The following is a 13,553-nucleotide window of genomic DNA, read 5'->3' as shown; positions in this document are numbered from 1 at the left end:
CTGTTTCCGGGAGGAGGGCCTCCCTCCTCCGCCTCTATGCTTCCATGGCTCTCCCTTCTCCATTCTTTCCTCCTAGCCCTCTCCCTTCATTGGATGGGGAAACAAACAAGAAACACTTGTTTGAAATGCTTTGCTTTACTCTCTTCAGTCTGCACAGTGTTTACTCCCTGCTCATCAACAGGGTCAGAACAGAACATTTTCTCCATGTCTCTCTGAATTAGCACACCATCCTCAGAGGAACCTGTCTCTCATGCGAAGGGCACAGTCAGCCCTCCAGTTCTGAACCTGGGATGGGTCTCCTGGTCCTGCCTCTGCCCCAGGGGTTAGGGCAATGAGGAGGGAACAGAGGGGGGTTCAAATGGTCACAGCTGCATTGAGCTGCTTGTGGCCAGCTTCTGGGCCCATTTATCTCCAGGCCAGCAACTCCAGGCAGAGGAGACACCTCTGCTGAGAACCAAGCAAGGGAACAGGTCTCCTTACCCATCCTGACCTCATAGACAATAAATCTGGCACAGCTCCCAGGGGCCATGGGCAGTGACTGAAATGTGCTTGATTGCTGATAATTAGGATATTCTTCACTCCCCAGCCGCACTAACAAAGGAATAGCCAGGCGGTGTTTAGTAACTTCCATGGGCACTGTCTGGGCAGAACACAGGAGGGACAGGGGGCAGAGGTCACCAGGGCTTTGCAGGGTGAGGTTTCAGTCCTTGAGAATAGACCATGAGCTGCCTCATGGGCAGGGGACTGCACCAATTGAGCCAAGGAGGCCACCCGCTCTGGGCTAGTCCTCTGGCTCCCTGACTCTTGCCCTTCACTTTTTGTGCCGCCAGGCAGCTTGAGATTGGGTTTTTGTCTCCAAGTCAGGGAGTGGGGCTCTCCTTTATACAATGCTGCCCTCCCTCAAGTTCTCAGGGACCCCTAAGCTCGTTGGGGAGCTAGAATTCAGCAAAGAAGAGCAAGGGAATCCATGGGAGAAGCAAAGACAGTGGGTCAAGCAGCCACTGGAAGAGGAACTCAGCAAGGGAGGGAGTGATAGGAGGCTGCCTAAAGGGCCAGGGGAGCTCACACACCCAACAACCAGGGGGCTGGCGGCGCAGACATCTAATAACCAACTTCAAGCCAAGTGGTACATCCTGTCCTGAGCAGGTGGCAGAGGCGAAGAGTCTGGAAGGGATGTCAGCGGCCCTGGGGCACCCCCTTTGGCAGGACAGAAGCAGTGAGGGGACCCAGGGCATTGTGGAGGCAGGAAGGACAGAGGAGCTCAAGGTGGCTGGTTTTGGTGCAGCCATCGAAAGTACAGTGTAGCCTTGTAGAGAAGCACAAGAGCCCCTCCCCTACAACCCTTCATCATCCTGAATGATTCTCACCCTATAAAGAACCAGGAAAATTTAGGTATCCAGAGGCCTAAATCTGAGAGCTGGAAGGAAGCTCAGGCTCACAAACCCTCCTCTATATTCTATCCTCTGTTCCCTGCTTGGCCTGGTTCAGGCTGCCCGCATCTCTTGCTTCCAATCAGGCCATACTCTACCTTTGTCTTCTACTCCATGAGCATGTCCCTCCTTGGTCAAAACCCCCCAGCTGTCCCCACTGCCTGCAGGGAAGATCCAACCCCTGTGTGTGGAAGCGAGATTCTCTGGGGCCTGATCCTGCTCCCTTCCCCAGGCTCACTGCTTTTTCGAACCATGCTCACCACCTCGCCCCCCACACCTGTGCTAGAGTCCAGCCACCCTGAACTATGCCCAATTCCCCCAGAAGTTCCAAGACCTTCCCAGTCCCCTAGCCGTGGCACAGTCAGGCCCTCTGCTCAAGATGCCTCCCTTGTGTGCCTCTGAATTCCTGCTCACTGTGCAAAACCTCCTCTGGGAAGCCTTCCCTGACACCAAACTCCCCAACCCCCCCCCCCCCCCCCCCCCGCCCCCCCAGCAGACCACGCCCAGAACCTTGTTTGTGTGCTTAATAGTCACGTTACCACTGGCTGAGATTTATTACCTGCTTACCTCACCAACTACTGTCGTAATCACAACATGGCAAAGCCTCTGCCCCTGTCGTCTGCCCAGGCTGCGCTCCTTGTCCCTGGGGAAGTTACAGAGCCATGAAGATGAGGTGCCCTTCCTGTGAGCAGCTGTGGGGGCCCAGTGGAGCAAGGCTGGGTGAATCTGTCCCACTTCCTGCCGGGATGGGCAGTGGAAAAATGCCAACTAGGGTGTTTGAGGCCTGGGAGCTCTTCCTAGCTCAGCAGTAACCGGTCTGAGTCCTGCAACCTGTGCAGAAGCCTTCCCCTCTCAGAGAAGCACTTTCTTCATCTATAAAATGGGTATACAGCTCCACGCATCAGATCACTTGTGCTCTGCAGCTCACTACACAAAAACGACCCAACAGTGATTTTCAAAACCTCCACCCCTACTTCTTTCTCCCTCATTCATCTACGAAAGGGGGGACTGCTGTCACTGTTCCATTAACAAAATTACCTATCACTTGAGCACTTACCATGCGCTGTGATTTGACACTTTGATCTTCATGCAACCCTCAAAAAGTTAAGGATTACCCTGTTGTCTGGTGAGGAAAATGAGCTCGGGGTAGTCCTATTACCTCCCAGCACCACCCAGAGAGTGAGGAGCAGGGCTGGGGCGGAAGTGCAGGACTCAGGAGCACCGAGTAAGTGATGGGGCTGGAGCAGGACCTGGGGCTAGTCTGGTGGGGATACTACGCACCCCACCTGGCACTAGGCCTTTCCCAGCCCTCCCTGCTTACCACCCACCCAGCTGGCTGCCGAAAGAAGCGTCCTGGAGTAGAAGTACCTGGGAGCTGTCTCCTGTTCAGCTGTCCCCCATCAAAGGTCCTTGCTGTACAGTTAGGAATGACTGCATGCCAGCAGGAAGAGCAGGACAGCCCCATCCCCGTTGCCTGGCAACCTGAGTCAAACACACCATCAGAAGAGATGAGCCACAGCACCCCGCGGGCACACCAGGGAGGAAGGCCAAGAATGCCTCCCAGGAGAAGAGGTCGCAGGCTGGACAGGACCCTGCACTGGGGCTTGGCCAGGGAAGTTCTCGGGGAGACAGTTAGCAGAGGCCCTGATTACATGCCTTCCTCTGCAGTGCCTGTGACCTCTCTAGCCAGCAGTGCTATCTCCAGGCTGGGAGTTTTACTGGCGTGGCATCATACCCTGACCTGGGGCTGAAGTACAGGACCAGAGTTAGCGCTCCACTGGCCTGAGTGGTCACCCAGTCCAGTAGCCTCTGAGGATATATCGAGAAAGCCAGAGAATGGCTGGGGCTTATCCAGCCACAGAGGCTGCTGGTGGCTGACCCCGAACAGAATCAGAGTCTCCAGGGCCCTGATATCTCCAGGCCTGAAGGGAGGATGAGGCCAGGAGAAGGGTTACCCCAGAGCAGGTGGGAACCTGCCGCTTGGTTTGTTCGGTTCTTCCCAGTGCAGGAATTCTCCGCTAGAGCCAGGAGGGCATCTACCTCCAGGGCAGGGCAGGGCTGACTTGGGAAGGCTTTAGTTGCCCCCACACTCTCTACAACCAACTCCCTTCAAACCACCCCAAATAAGCAGTTCATTCTGTGTAAGAATGGAGTGTCTGCCATGCAGTCCAACTCCAGTAGACTCCCACATGGAGACCCTGCTTGCTTCTTAGAGCAATCCCCCTGCCCTCCTTCCTGCTCAGGGCCCCGGTGCCCCTCACCAGCCTAGGGGAATCAAAGGCCTCTTCCCATCCACCCCCATGCTGTGATCCACTGGCTCATCCTCAGCAAACAGCTTGGCACATAATTCCCCAGGAGACATTTACAGCAGACTTCGAGTCTATAGGGCCTCCGTGGTCTTCTGTCCTCTCTTCCCCACAACAGGGTCTGAACCTGCCTTTGAGGCATGAGGTCCAACAGATCAGTATGTGTTTCTCATAGTGACCTGGGTTCAAATTCAATGCAGCCACACTAGCAGTGAGTCTGTGGCCATGACCAGCTCTCCCTGAGCCTCTATCTCCTGACCTGCAAAACAGGGAGAATTTCACATCTATCACAGATGCCAGGGAGAAAGTACCCTGTGTGCAGTCTAGGGCATAGCGGGTATTCCTAAATGCCACCTGAGGTTACCTGGAGGAAGAACACAGAAACCGGGGAGGGTCAGCTCCATTTCCCAGGAAAGGCAGACTTGTTCTGGACCCCTCCCCATCCATCATCCTCTCCAAGCCCTTAGAGTGAAGCATCCTTCCCAGATGTAGGCGTGACTGAGACACTCCCCAGCAGAGGACCTTCCACCAGCTCCCCACTTCCCTCAGAACAAAGTCCCAGCTCATGGCCAGCCTCTGGAACTTGCCCTCGCTTCATCTCCAGCCACAGGGGAAACTGGGTGAGCCGGTTAACCCAATACTGGAAGCCCCTTTCTCTGGGGAAATCCCACCAAGGTATCATGCTCCTTCACTAACTGTCCATCCAGGCCCTGGAAGAAAGCCGTGGTCTCTAGCATAGAATGCACACGACTCAAGTCTTCCTCTCTCCCTGGCTCATGACCCACAGCACCTGCTGGGGCATCAGGCTGCCAGTCTTCCAGTGCATTTACTGGAAGTTACCTTGGCTTTTAAGTGTCCCTTCTGCCCTCAGGAGCAGGGTATCATCTGTTTTCTCCCGGACCCTGGCCTGTCCCTTGGGTACGTCCCCAACTGGGAACAGGTGGTACCTGGCCCAGGACACATGGTTGAGTCAGCTGGGCTCCCACTGGTCTTGTTACCAAGAGACCAGGATAAATATGCTCTTTTCCTAAAAATAAGTCATTTCATTAAATGACAAATTATTCATAACAGTGAACATTTACTTTTTAAAAAGATTCCACTTACTTTAGGGCAATCGTTATGGAAATAAAAAACCCTAAGACACAGTAAGGAACTTCTCCTAGGAGTCCAGAGGCGTTATGAATCTTTATCCTCTCCTTCCCTGTCCCATGAAGCAGAGACTCTGCCTGGGGCCCCATTTCCAGGTGCCTGTCATTTTTGCCCTAGCCAAAGCTGCCCATCTCAGGGCGTGTCTGGTGCTTCTCCCTGGCAACCTCCCTCATCTTCTCTACTCTGTGCTGATAAATGGAAAAGGAGGACAGACAGACAGTTGAGAAAATGCCCAGCACCGTTTTTCTAGCGGTCCACCCTGGATGTCTATGGATTTTGCGGTTCACCTTAATCTTTTCTCACCTTGATCAATGGTTCTGCCCAACAATTTCTCTAAGTGATTTACACTGAGACCAAACAGCCCTGCACATTCAATGGTTCATTCATTCGGCAACAGTGGAAGACACAGAGGGCGGAGGACAGAGAGACGCCGCAGCCTGGACGGACACAGACAGTACCACTCTCAGGTCGGCCTCGGGCAAGTCTGCAAGGTCAGGATAACACCTGTAAGGGTAAATATTCGTGGGCTGACTTTAGGGATTTTATAAGTAACAAAAGGATGATGAGGTTATTTTGTTGTATTTTAATGGGATTCCTTTTAATTTGGGGGCTGCAAATGATAAGGATAATCAGATCATGCACCGGATGGTACTATTACATCTGCAGAACCAGAATATATGCCAACAGTCTCATTTTTCTCTTCTGGTTAGTTCTCTCGTCTCTGACCCTCAGCATCGAAGGCGCCATGCTTGTCTTATGCCCAGTACAGGTTAATTCTCATCTTGGGGTCTCAACTGACGTTCTCTCATCTCATGCACACCTTTTTAAAGAAACAAAGCCAACAGTCTGGGTCCATACCCAACATCCAAGGTTCCCCCCATCACTCCAGCCACTAAGGAAGGGAGGGAAAAAAATTGGGAGGAGAGAAAACAAGACCAAAAAGCTGAGGCATAAAACAACTTGGTGCTTTACCCAAGATCTCCAAGTGAGCTCTGGCAACATCTGGTTTGGGCATGTTCCTTCCTTCCCACCTTTGGTGGCCTTGCTGCTTTCTCCTATTTCTTTAGAGAAGGTGGTGGGGATGGGGGTGCCCTGAGAAGTTCAGCTTTTGTGAGATGAACTGTGCACATTGGGCACAACCAAGGCTAAATGCTCCAACCCTCAGTGAAAGATTAAGTGTTGCTAAGATCTCCAGGCTTGAGAAAGCAGCATGTGTCAGGATGAAGAATCCTGTTTCAAAGATGCCTTGACTCCCCTAACTTTTAATCTACCAACGGACTATCAGTACCTATCACACAGCGAGGATAATCTCATCATTTTTAAATGCAGACATTTAATGAGCACAAATCCCCTGCAGATGGGAAGAGGGGAAAGGAGCTAAGACCTGGTCCTCTTGGGTGCTTAAATTCATCTTTAAGGGGCTGAAAATTCAGTTAGAGGTTTGTATCTGAAAAAGCTAATAAACATTTAAAAATCCAGAGTGACTGAGGCAACAGAGAGGTCATGGGGCAGCATGTCATAGTGTTTTAAAAATGCTCAGAGAAAAACCAAAGGTATGCTATGGGGAGTGCCCAAGTGGGCTGGGTACAGCAGAGTGAGCAGGTCTGGGAGGTGGCAGGGAGCAGACTTCTGGGATGGGCCTCAGGTACAAAGGGCTCCCTGTGTGATTATGGGTGGTGTGTGGTGGGATGGCAGCGGTCAGGCTGGGCCAGGCCTTGGGTGGGGCAGGGGGAGCCCTCTGGGCAGTGGCGGGGGTCAGGGGGAAGACCACTCCTTAACCCGGAGAAATGAGGTGACAGTGGGGGAAAGCCCCTTCTCAGCACTAACAAGCCAGACACCCTCATCCTTCTGCCGCCCCGCCACCCCACCCCTTTTTTCTCCAGAGCAGGGAGAAAAACAGATAAAGTCCCCTGGAGAGGGTGGGCCCCTTGCAAGACCTACTCCCTGCACTCAGCTCACCGAAGGAGTACCAGCCGGCTGCCTATAGAAGCATCTCCTCCTCTGAAGCCTTAGAAGTCATCTCTGACACCTGCCCACAAAGGTGGGTGGGCCGCGCTGCTCTGCGCTTTCACAGCAGCTGTTCTCGTCGTAGTGCACATAGACCTTTGCTGTAATTATAGCCACAAGTATCTGAACTCTCAGTGGGCCGTAAGTCCCATGAGGCAGGGATACACTCAAAGACCTGACTAAATGAATAACTGGATGATGGAAGGGGGATGAGTGAACAAATGACTAAATGGCCAAAGGCAGCTGTGTGCAGAGTCACTGTGTTGCACAACTCTGGGGACACCATTCACATCGTGCTGTGATGGCCCCTCCAGCAGCACAACTGTCAGGGACAGGACAGGGAGGACGCAGGTCAGAGGGCAACGCTGTCCTGTTGCCTCAGCCTGGGAAAGCAGACCAAACTTGTGGTGGTCCCTCAATCTGCCTGCTTTGGCTGGAGGAGTCTCGGGGAAGGGAGATCAGAAGGGGCCAGCACACCCGACAGGCCTGTCCACATCCCCAGTCCTCGTGACACTCCCAGATGCACCGAGGGAAGCCCAACCCCCCCCCACAGAACACCGTCAGAACTTCGGAGGAAGACGTGTCCCCCAGGCCTCCCCTCCTTCCTCAGACACCTGTGCCTGTGTTCTCTGGACGTCATCAAGTGGCGCCGTTGGGACCAGTGTGCCTCCCCACCCCACTGCACAGCCTTCCTCCTGCAAGGAGTCCCCTCATCCTGGGTCCCTCTCCACAACCCCACCCCCTGCCAGGCTGACACCGTCAGCCAGCCTGTGTTCCGCGGTCCAGGGGACAGTGGTCACTCTGCTGCCAGGAGGGGGGCCTTCTCACGGGCTAGGGGTGTTCTCTCTAGAGTGGTTCCTTAAGGCCTTCCACTCAAACCAGGTCCTGCTATCTTTGAACGCTTGATGCCCTCCTGGGATTCTCTGTTTCAGGGTGTCCTCCTTATCACTGGGCTCCAGGTCAGGTACTCCTTCTTGGAATCCAGCTGTCTTCACCCACTGGCCTAGGGAGATGCCACCGCTATACCAGGCACAGGAAACAAGAGAAGGCCACATCCCTCCAGCCCCTTCCCCTGGCTTCTATCCAGGGGAGTCAGCTCATATAGGCAGACCCATGTGGCTCTAGAAGACTCTGTCAAGCTCAGCTGAACCAAGTGTCCCAGGTACAGAAGGTAAGGGACCTCTGAGGTCACACAGGGAAGGAGAGCCAGGGTAACGGGGGTGGGGGGGCTAGACCTCAGGGGCTCCCTGTACTGCACAGGCTGCAGTGACACAAAGGACCAACACACACAAAACTTGTGTGCAGGCGGAGCACTTGGGTGGCTCAGTCAGTTAAGCGTCTGCCTTCGGCTCAGGTCACGATCCCAGGGTCCTGGGATCGAGTCCCGCATCAGACTCCCTGCTCAGTGGGGAGCCTGCTTCTCCCTCTCCCTTTGCCTGCCACTCTGCCTACCTGAGCGCTAATAAATAAATAAAATCTTAAAAAAAACAAACAAACTTGTGTGCAGGCAAGGCAGAAGCAGTGTCTACGAAGGCAGTTCCCCTATCCCCCCAGGCTCAGGGATGCATGTGTCCCAACCTAACTCGGGGGGCCCCAAAAGCCATGTAGAATACAAGGTATACAACCGACTACACACTCAAGTGGAAGGAAGCTTCTCAGGGCCCTAGGGCTCCAAGCCAGAAGGGACCAGAATTGCCAACAGCCAATCCCACTGATGGCAGAGCCTTTGTCTCTAGTGACTTGTGTTCGGAGGGCCCACAATCCCTGCCCCCAACCCAAACAGCCCAGCATTCCCACCAGGTCACCCAATGGAGTCACAAGTCTAGCCAGAGAGTGGCAATCCTCACCTCAACTCAGGAAGGCTCCCCAATTCTTCATTGCCCTGATTCAGTCAAGGTCATCTTAACTCCCAATGGCATGTTAACGACTGGGAACAGGAGATGTGGGTTCCAGCCCCAGAAGTGCTAGCAACTCACAGTGGGACTCTCCCAAATCCTCCCCATCCCTGGGGCTCAAACTTCTCACCTACACATGCAAGGTGGGGGCTCCATCTCTGAGGCCTTAAGCTCTCATTTCAGGGATTTAGGAACAAAGGGGGTTGGTGTGGCTCCTCAGGGGCCTCAGCCCATCAGAGATTCTGAAGGAGTCCAAAAAACTCCTACTCACAAGAGACATTCTCCTCATCAAAGCCCTGGTGCTTTACTGAAGCATGTTCAGACTTGGAATAAACAAATGTTTCTTGAGAACCTACCAGGGCCAAGGCCCTTTGAGAGGCACTGGGGAAACATGAAGGAGTAAGAGAACCTCAAGCAACCCTTTCACAGAGACAGAAACTGAGGCTCAGAGAGGCCTGGAAATCTGCTCAAGGAAACACAAGTAGGAATTCAACTCCCAGGCTGCCTGATGAGACTTCTCGCCCAGGGCTCCAGGCCAGGTAAAATTAGCACTGGGATGTGAAGACTCCTGAAATCCTTGAGGCATGGGAAATAGTGAGTTCTGAAGCTGGACTGTGTTAAGATCAGAAACTCCAGGACACAGGGCTGGCTGGCTGAGCTGATCTTGTTCTGAAATACCCAGCCTGGCCCCAGGATCCACCCCCATGTTAGGGCCTGACCTTCTGACATCCTTCTCTGAACCATCCATCCCAGGTAATGAGTAGCAACACAGGAGACTGCCATGTGACCTTCACAACCCACTTGTACCCCCACACCAGGGTAGCACTATTCCCTGAGCCCATCAGGCCCTCCTAAGGTTGCCTGTGTCTTGGTCCCTAGTACAGACAGGCACCAAACCAGGCGAACTGGACTGGTGTGCAGAGCTAGAGCTGGGGATCCTGTCCCCAGAGGACACCTTCTTCCTGAGGTGAGCTGGGCAAGGCCCAGCCCGTCCCTCTGCAGCCCCAGGTGAGAGGCCTCTGGGGAGATGCTCTGAAAACCACTCCTTCCTACAGGTGTCAGAGGGGTCCACGCTCTTCAATCCGCTCCTCCCACCTTGGGGCCAAGCCGGGTTTCAGAGATGCTTTCCCCGGGGAGGCTGCTGGGCGGCAAGGAAGCCGTTTGTCTCCCCCTCCCCCCCTCCCCTGGCCGGCTGCCACGGTGACCTCCCCTCCCCCAAGACGGGCTGTGAGCTGGGAGGTGGGGGTGGGAAGACTTCTCTGCCGTCAACGCTCTCAGGAGGGGTGCTGGGAAGCCAGGCAGGGCGTGTCGCCTGGTCCTTTCTCTGCCCAGCGCCAGGCTTCGGGCGGCCTCTTGGTGCGAGGCACCCCTGTACCATCCCCCAAATCTGCCTCGCTCCGGGGAACCCTCGCTGTCCTCGCCCAGACCCTGAGCCCGAGAGACGCTCCCACACGCTGGCATAGGGCAGCGTCTAGAACCTTCCGTGCCCAGTCGGACGTAGGCCAGGGGAGGTAGGCGCCCTGTTCCCCTACAGCCTGCGCCCGCTCTTTCCACAGGAGACAGGTGTCGGCCTTCCCCCGCGGCCCTCTGCTCCAGGGCCTGGACGTGCCCGTCATTAAACACGGGTCCGGGCAGGGTCCGCAGGGAACCCTCCCGCCAGACGCCGGCCCCGCCTCGTTCTCCGAAGAGGGGCGCCCGTCCTCCCCCGGCCCCCGCCCGCGCCCGGCCACCTGCGCGGTCGCCCGCAGCCGGTGCCGCATTGCGAGCGAGCCGGCGAGCCCGGCGCCTTCACGCCCCGGCCGGCGCGGCTGAGCGAGCCGCCGCCCTCCGGCATCCCTGCCGCGCGGCGTCCGCCCCGCAGCTCTAGCCCCGCACCCCACCTCCCACCCCCACCCCCACCCCCACCCCCACCTCCACCTCCGGCCCAGCGCCCCCTCCATCCCTCCCCGGGGCCCCTCCCCGGCCCGGCCCCGCCCGAGCCGGCCCCGACCCCCCACATCCCCGTCCCTCCCCTCCACCCCGGCTTGGAGGGGCCTTTCCGAGCCGGGGCGGGGTCCCCAACTGGGTGGATGATGTGGCGGCGGGGGTCGACTCGGCGCCAAGCCAAGAGAATAAGCGGGGTACTTACCGCTCTGCTCCCCCAGGAACACCAACTTGAATTTTCTCAGTGGGTTCCCAAAATCTCCCCCTGCGGACATGGTGCTGGCAGCCGGGCCGTGCAGGAGGAGGAGGAGAAGCGAAGGAGCAGGGAGGGAGGAGGAGGGCGAGGGGAGGCGGCCGGCGGTGCGGGAGCCGGAGGGGGAAGGGCTGGCTGCGCGCGTCCCTGACTCCCCAGCTGCGTCCCGGCCCCGGCCTGCGGCTGCGTGTCCGGCGGCCGCGGCGGCAGAGGCGGAGGAGGAGAAGGCTGGGGCTGGGCTGCTGCGGGCGGCGCTCGCTGCGGTGCGAAGGGCGCGCTCTGGACGCCCGAGGCGCGGCGCGGACAGCGAGGCGCGGGCGGAGCGGGGCGCAGGGACGGCGCGCGGGGCGGAGGAGCGCTCTCCCGAGCCGCGCGCCGCGGCCCCCTCCCGTCTCCCTCCTCGGCCGGCGCCTGCGCTCTGCGCGCTCCCCAGCCTCTGATGTCATGCGGGGCTCGCGCCGCTGCGGGGCTGGGGGCGTCCGCCCGCCCACCCGGAACCCGCACTCGGCGGGAGAGAACCGCCTGGCCGGGCCTCCGAGACACACCCGCATCGGGCCGTCTCTCGTTGCCCCTCTACGTCTGTCTTCCCTACTCTAACTCTACCCCTCCTTTGAATCCAGAAAAATGACACGAAATTGGCAGAGGACATTTGTTCCTCATCTTTTAAAACCTAGATTCCCGTCCCTTCCTCCACCTCCCGCGACGCCTGATTGATGCACGTCCATCTCAGAAGACGGAAAGGAAGGGGGATGTTGGGGGAGAGCAAGGGTGTGGTGGACCATGTGGGGGTAGACTGGCTTGACTGTGACCCCGTGTGGCCTCTAGCCCACCCTCCCTTCTCTAGGTCCAGATCCCTCCTCTGGGCACCTCTGTGGGGTCATAGGCGTCCCCTCAGACCTGGCCAGCAGGAGAGGAGGACCAGGAAAGGTGCACCAATCTCAAGCCAACCTCTCCTACAGATAATTTTATGCTAAATCTGCTGTCCCATGGGAGAGAAGGAGCCATGACACCAGAATATCTGCGTGGCCGTTCTCTGGACAGCACTCTGGAGTTCTTGACTCTGGGGCCACCAGGCTGACTAGGCCATGGCTTGCCATGGCAATTAGTTGTATCTGGACAAGGAGCTTCCAGAGGACGGGAGGGTTGCTTCCCATTCCTCTCTGTATTCCCCTGGCCCACTGAGGCACATGGGACAAGTTGTGAGTGGATGAGAGCAAGGAGCTCAAGTGTTAGAAGCACTCCCAGGACAGCCCCCTTGGTAAAGCATTCTGGTTAATGGAGGTTTCACAAAGCTGCCTCCTACTATCTACGGCCACATGGTTTTCCTCTTTACAGCAGTTCAGGGAACATTTATTTATTTGGGAACAAGCAGTGTGTGTGTGTGTGTGTGTGTACACACAGAGAGAGAAGAGTGAGAAGCAAGCTCAACCCCCAGAAAGTACCAAAGGACATTGGTTATCCTCTTCTGCGTACATAGCTGGATTGGGATGTCTCCCTGTCTGTCTCCCTGGTTTGTTTACCTGAAGTCCCTCTCTCATTGCTTGTTTGAAAACCAGAAAGTGAGTTTCATGACAGCAGCTGTTGAAGGTCCACTATAGGAGCTCAAGGACCTGAGAACTTAGTAAACAGTCGTTGAATGTTTGAGTGAATGTCTAGAACACAAATCAGAACAACTGTTCTCTTTCTCAGAGTCACCCTTGGTTTGGAGCCTCAGGGATGGCAGGCGAGCGCTCTGGGATATCTACCCCACTGTGCCTGGCATCAGGCTCAGAGGCACCCTCTAAACTCCCACTCTCCTTCTGCCCTGGGGTTCTTGCTCTCTCGGGAGACTGCATCCAGCATGGGATTGAAGGAAGCTCTAGAAGGAGCTGAGACTCCCACGCTGCAGCTCTTCCTCCCTCTGAGTGTTCTCTCCACTGAAATTCCCGAGGAGATGTGGTCAAGTTGCCACCTGGTGCTGTCGTCCTGCACCCTCTCATCCTGTGCTGAGGACATTGTCAGTGTCAAGACAAAGCCGCTGAAATGTGAGAGAAAAAGTGCCATCGTTTAGGTAAGTCTGGGCAAGTCCTCTACCTTCTCTGATCACCTGGTCCTCCACATACAAAATTGTATGGCAGAAAGGGAGGGATGGGACCCAGGCCCCTCCCACACCTAGAAGCCTCAAAGTCAGACCCAGCTGGGCTGACTATGGGCCAGGATGCCTATAGGACTCTGTCGGGATTCTTCCAGTTTAAATGACAAAAACCCAGCTCCACCAACTTTAAGCACAGCAAGACAGGTTGGCTCATGTCTGGAGCTGATACTGGTGTTGTTCACAGAATGTGGTCATTGTGCTTGGAAGTCCAAGTCTGCTCTGCTCCCATGTCCCCCTCCTTCTCCATCTTCTGTCATTACTTGCCTCTCCTTATTTGGGGTCTTGTCCTTAACCTGCCCTAGAGGAGACAGGCTTTCTCCAGGTGGTAAAAAATTGTGGAATGTGGCCACTATAGTACTCAGTTTGCCAACCCTACCAGAATGAGTTTCTTCCACATAGCATCTTTGTGTTCCTTTATTTTTTTTAAATATTTTATTTATTTATTTGAGAGAGAGA

At 55.8% G+C, this 13,553-nt stretch overlaps 1 protein-coding gene across 2 annotated transcripts in view; it reads right to left on the bottom strand.

Moving 5' to 3' along the window:
* The window catches only part of RAB6B (RAB6B, member RAS oncogene family), a 58,049-nt gene extending 46,702 nt beyond the window's left edge, over positions 1–11,347 (bottom strand). For both annotated transcript variants that reach the window (XM_025870512.2, XM_073899857.1), the window contains exon 1: positions 10,916–11,347. In XM_025870512.2, the coding sequence (XP_025726297.1) occupies positions 10,916–10,985 (70 nt within the window). In that variant the 5' untranslated portion in view covers positions 10,986–11,347. The remainder of the gene's footprint in view (positions 1–10,915) is intronic.
* Positions 11,348–13,553: the final 2,206 nt, after the last annotated feature.

Source organism: Callorhinus ursinus, unplaced genomic scaffold (genome assembly GCF_003265705.2).
Source record: "Callorhinus ursinus isolate GAN/ISIS: 27379988/994484 unplaced genomic scaffold, GSC_fseal_2.0 scaffold1, whole genome shotgun sequence".
Lineage (NCBI taxonomy): Eukaryota > Metazoa > Chordata > Mammalia > Carnivora > Otariidae > Callorhinus > Callorhinus ursinus.
Note: the sequence above shows the minus strand (reverse complement) of the source record. Positions and strands in the feature narration are given on the sequence as shown.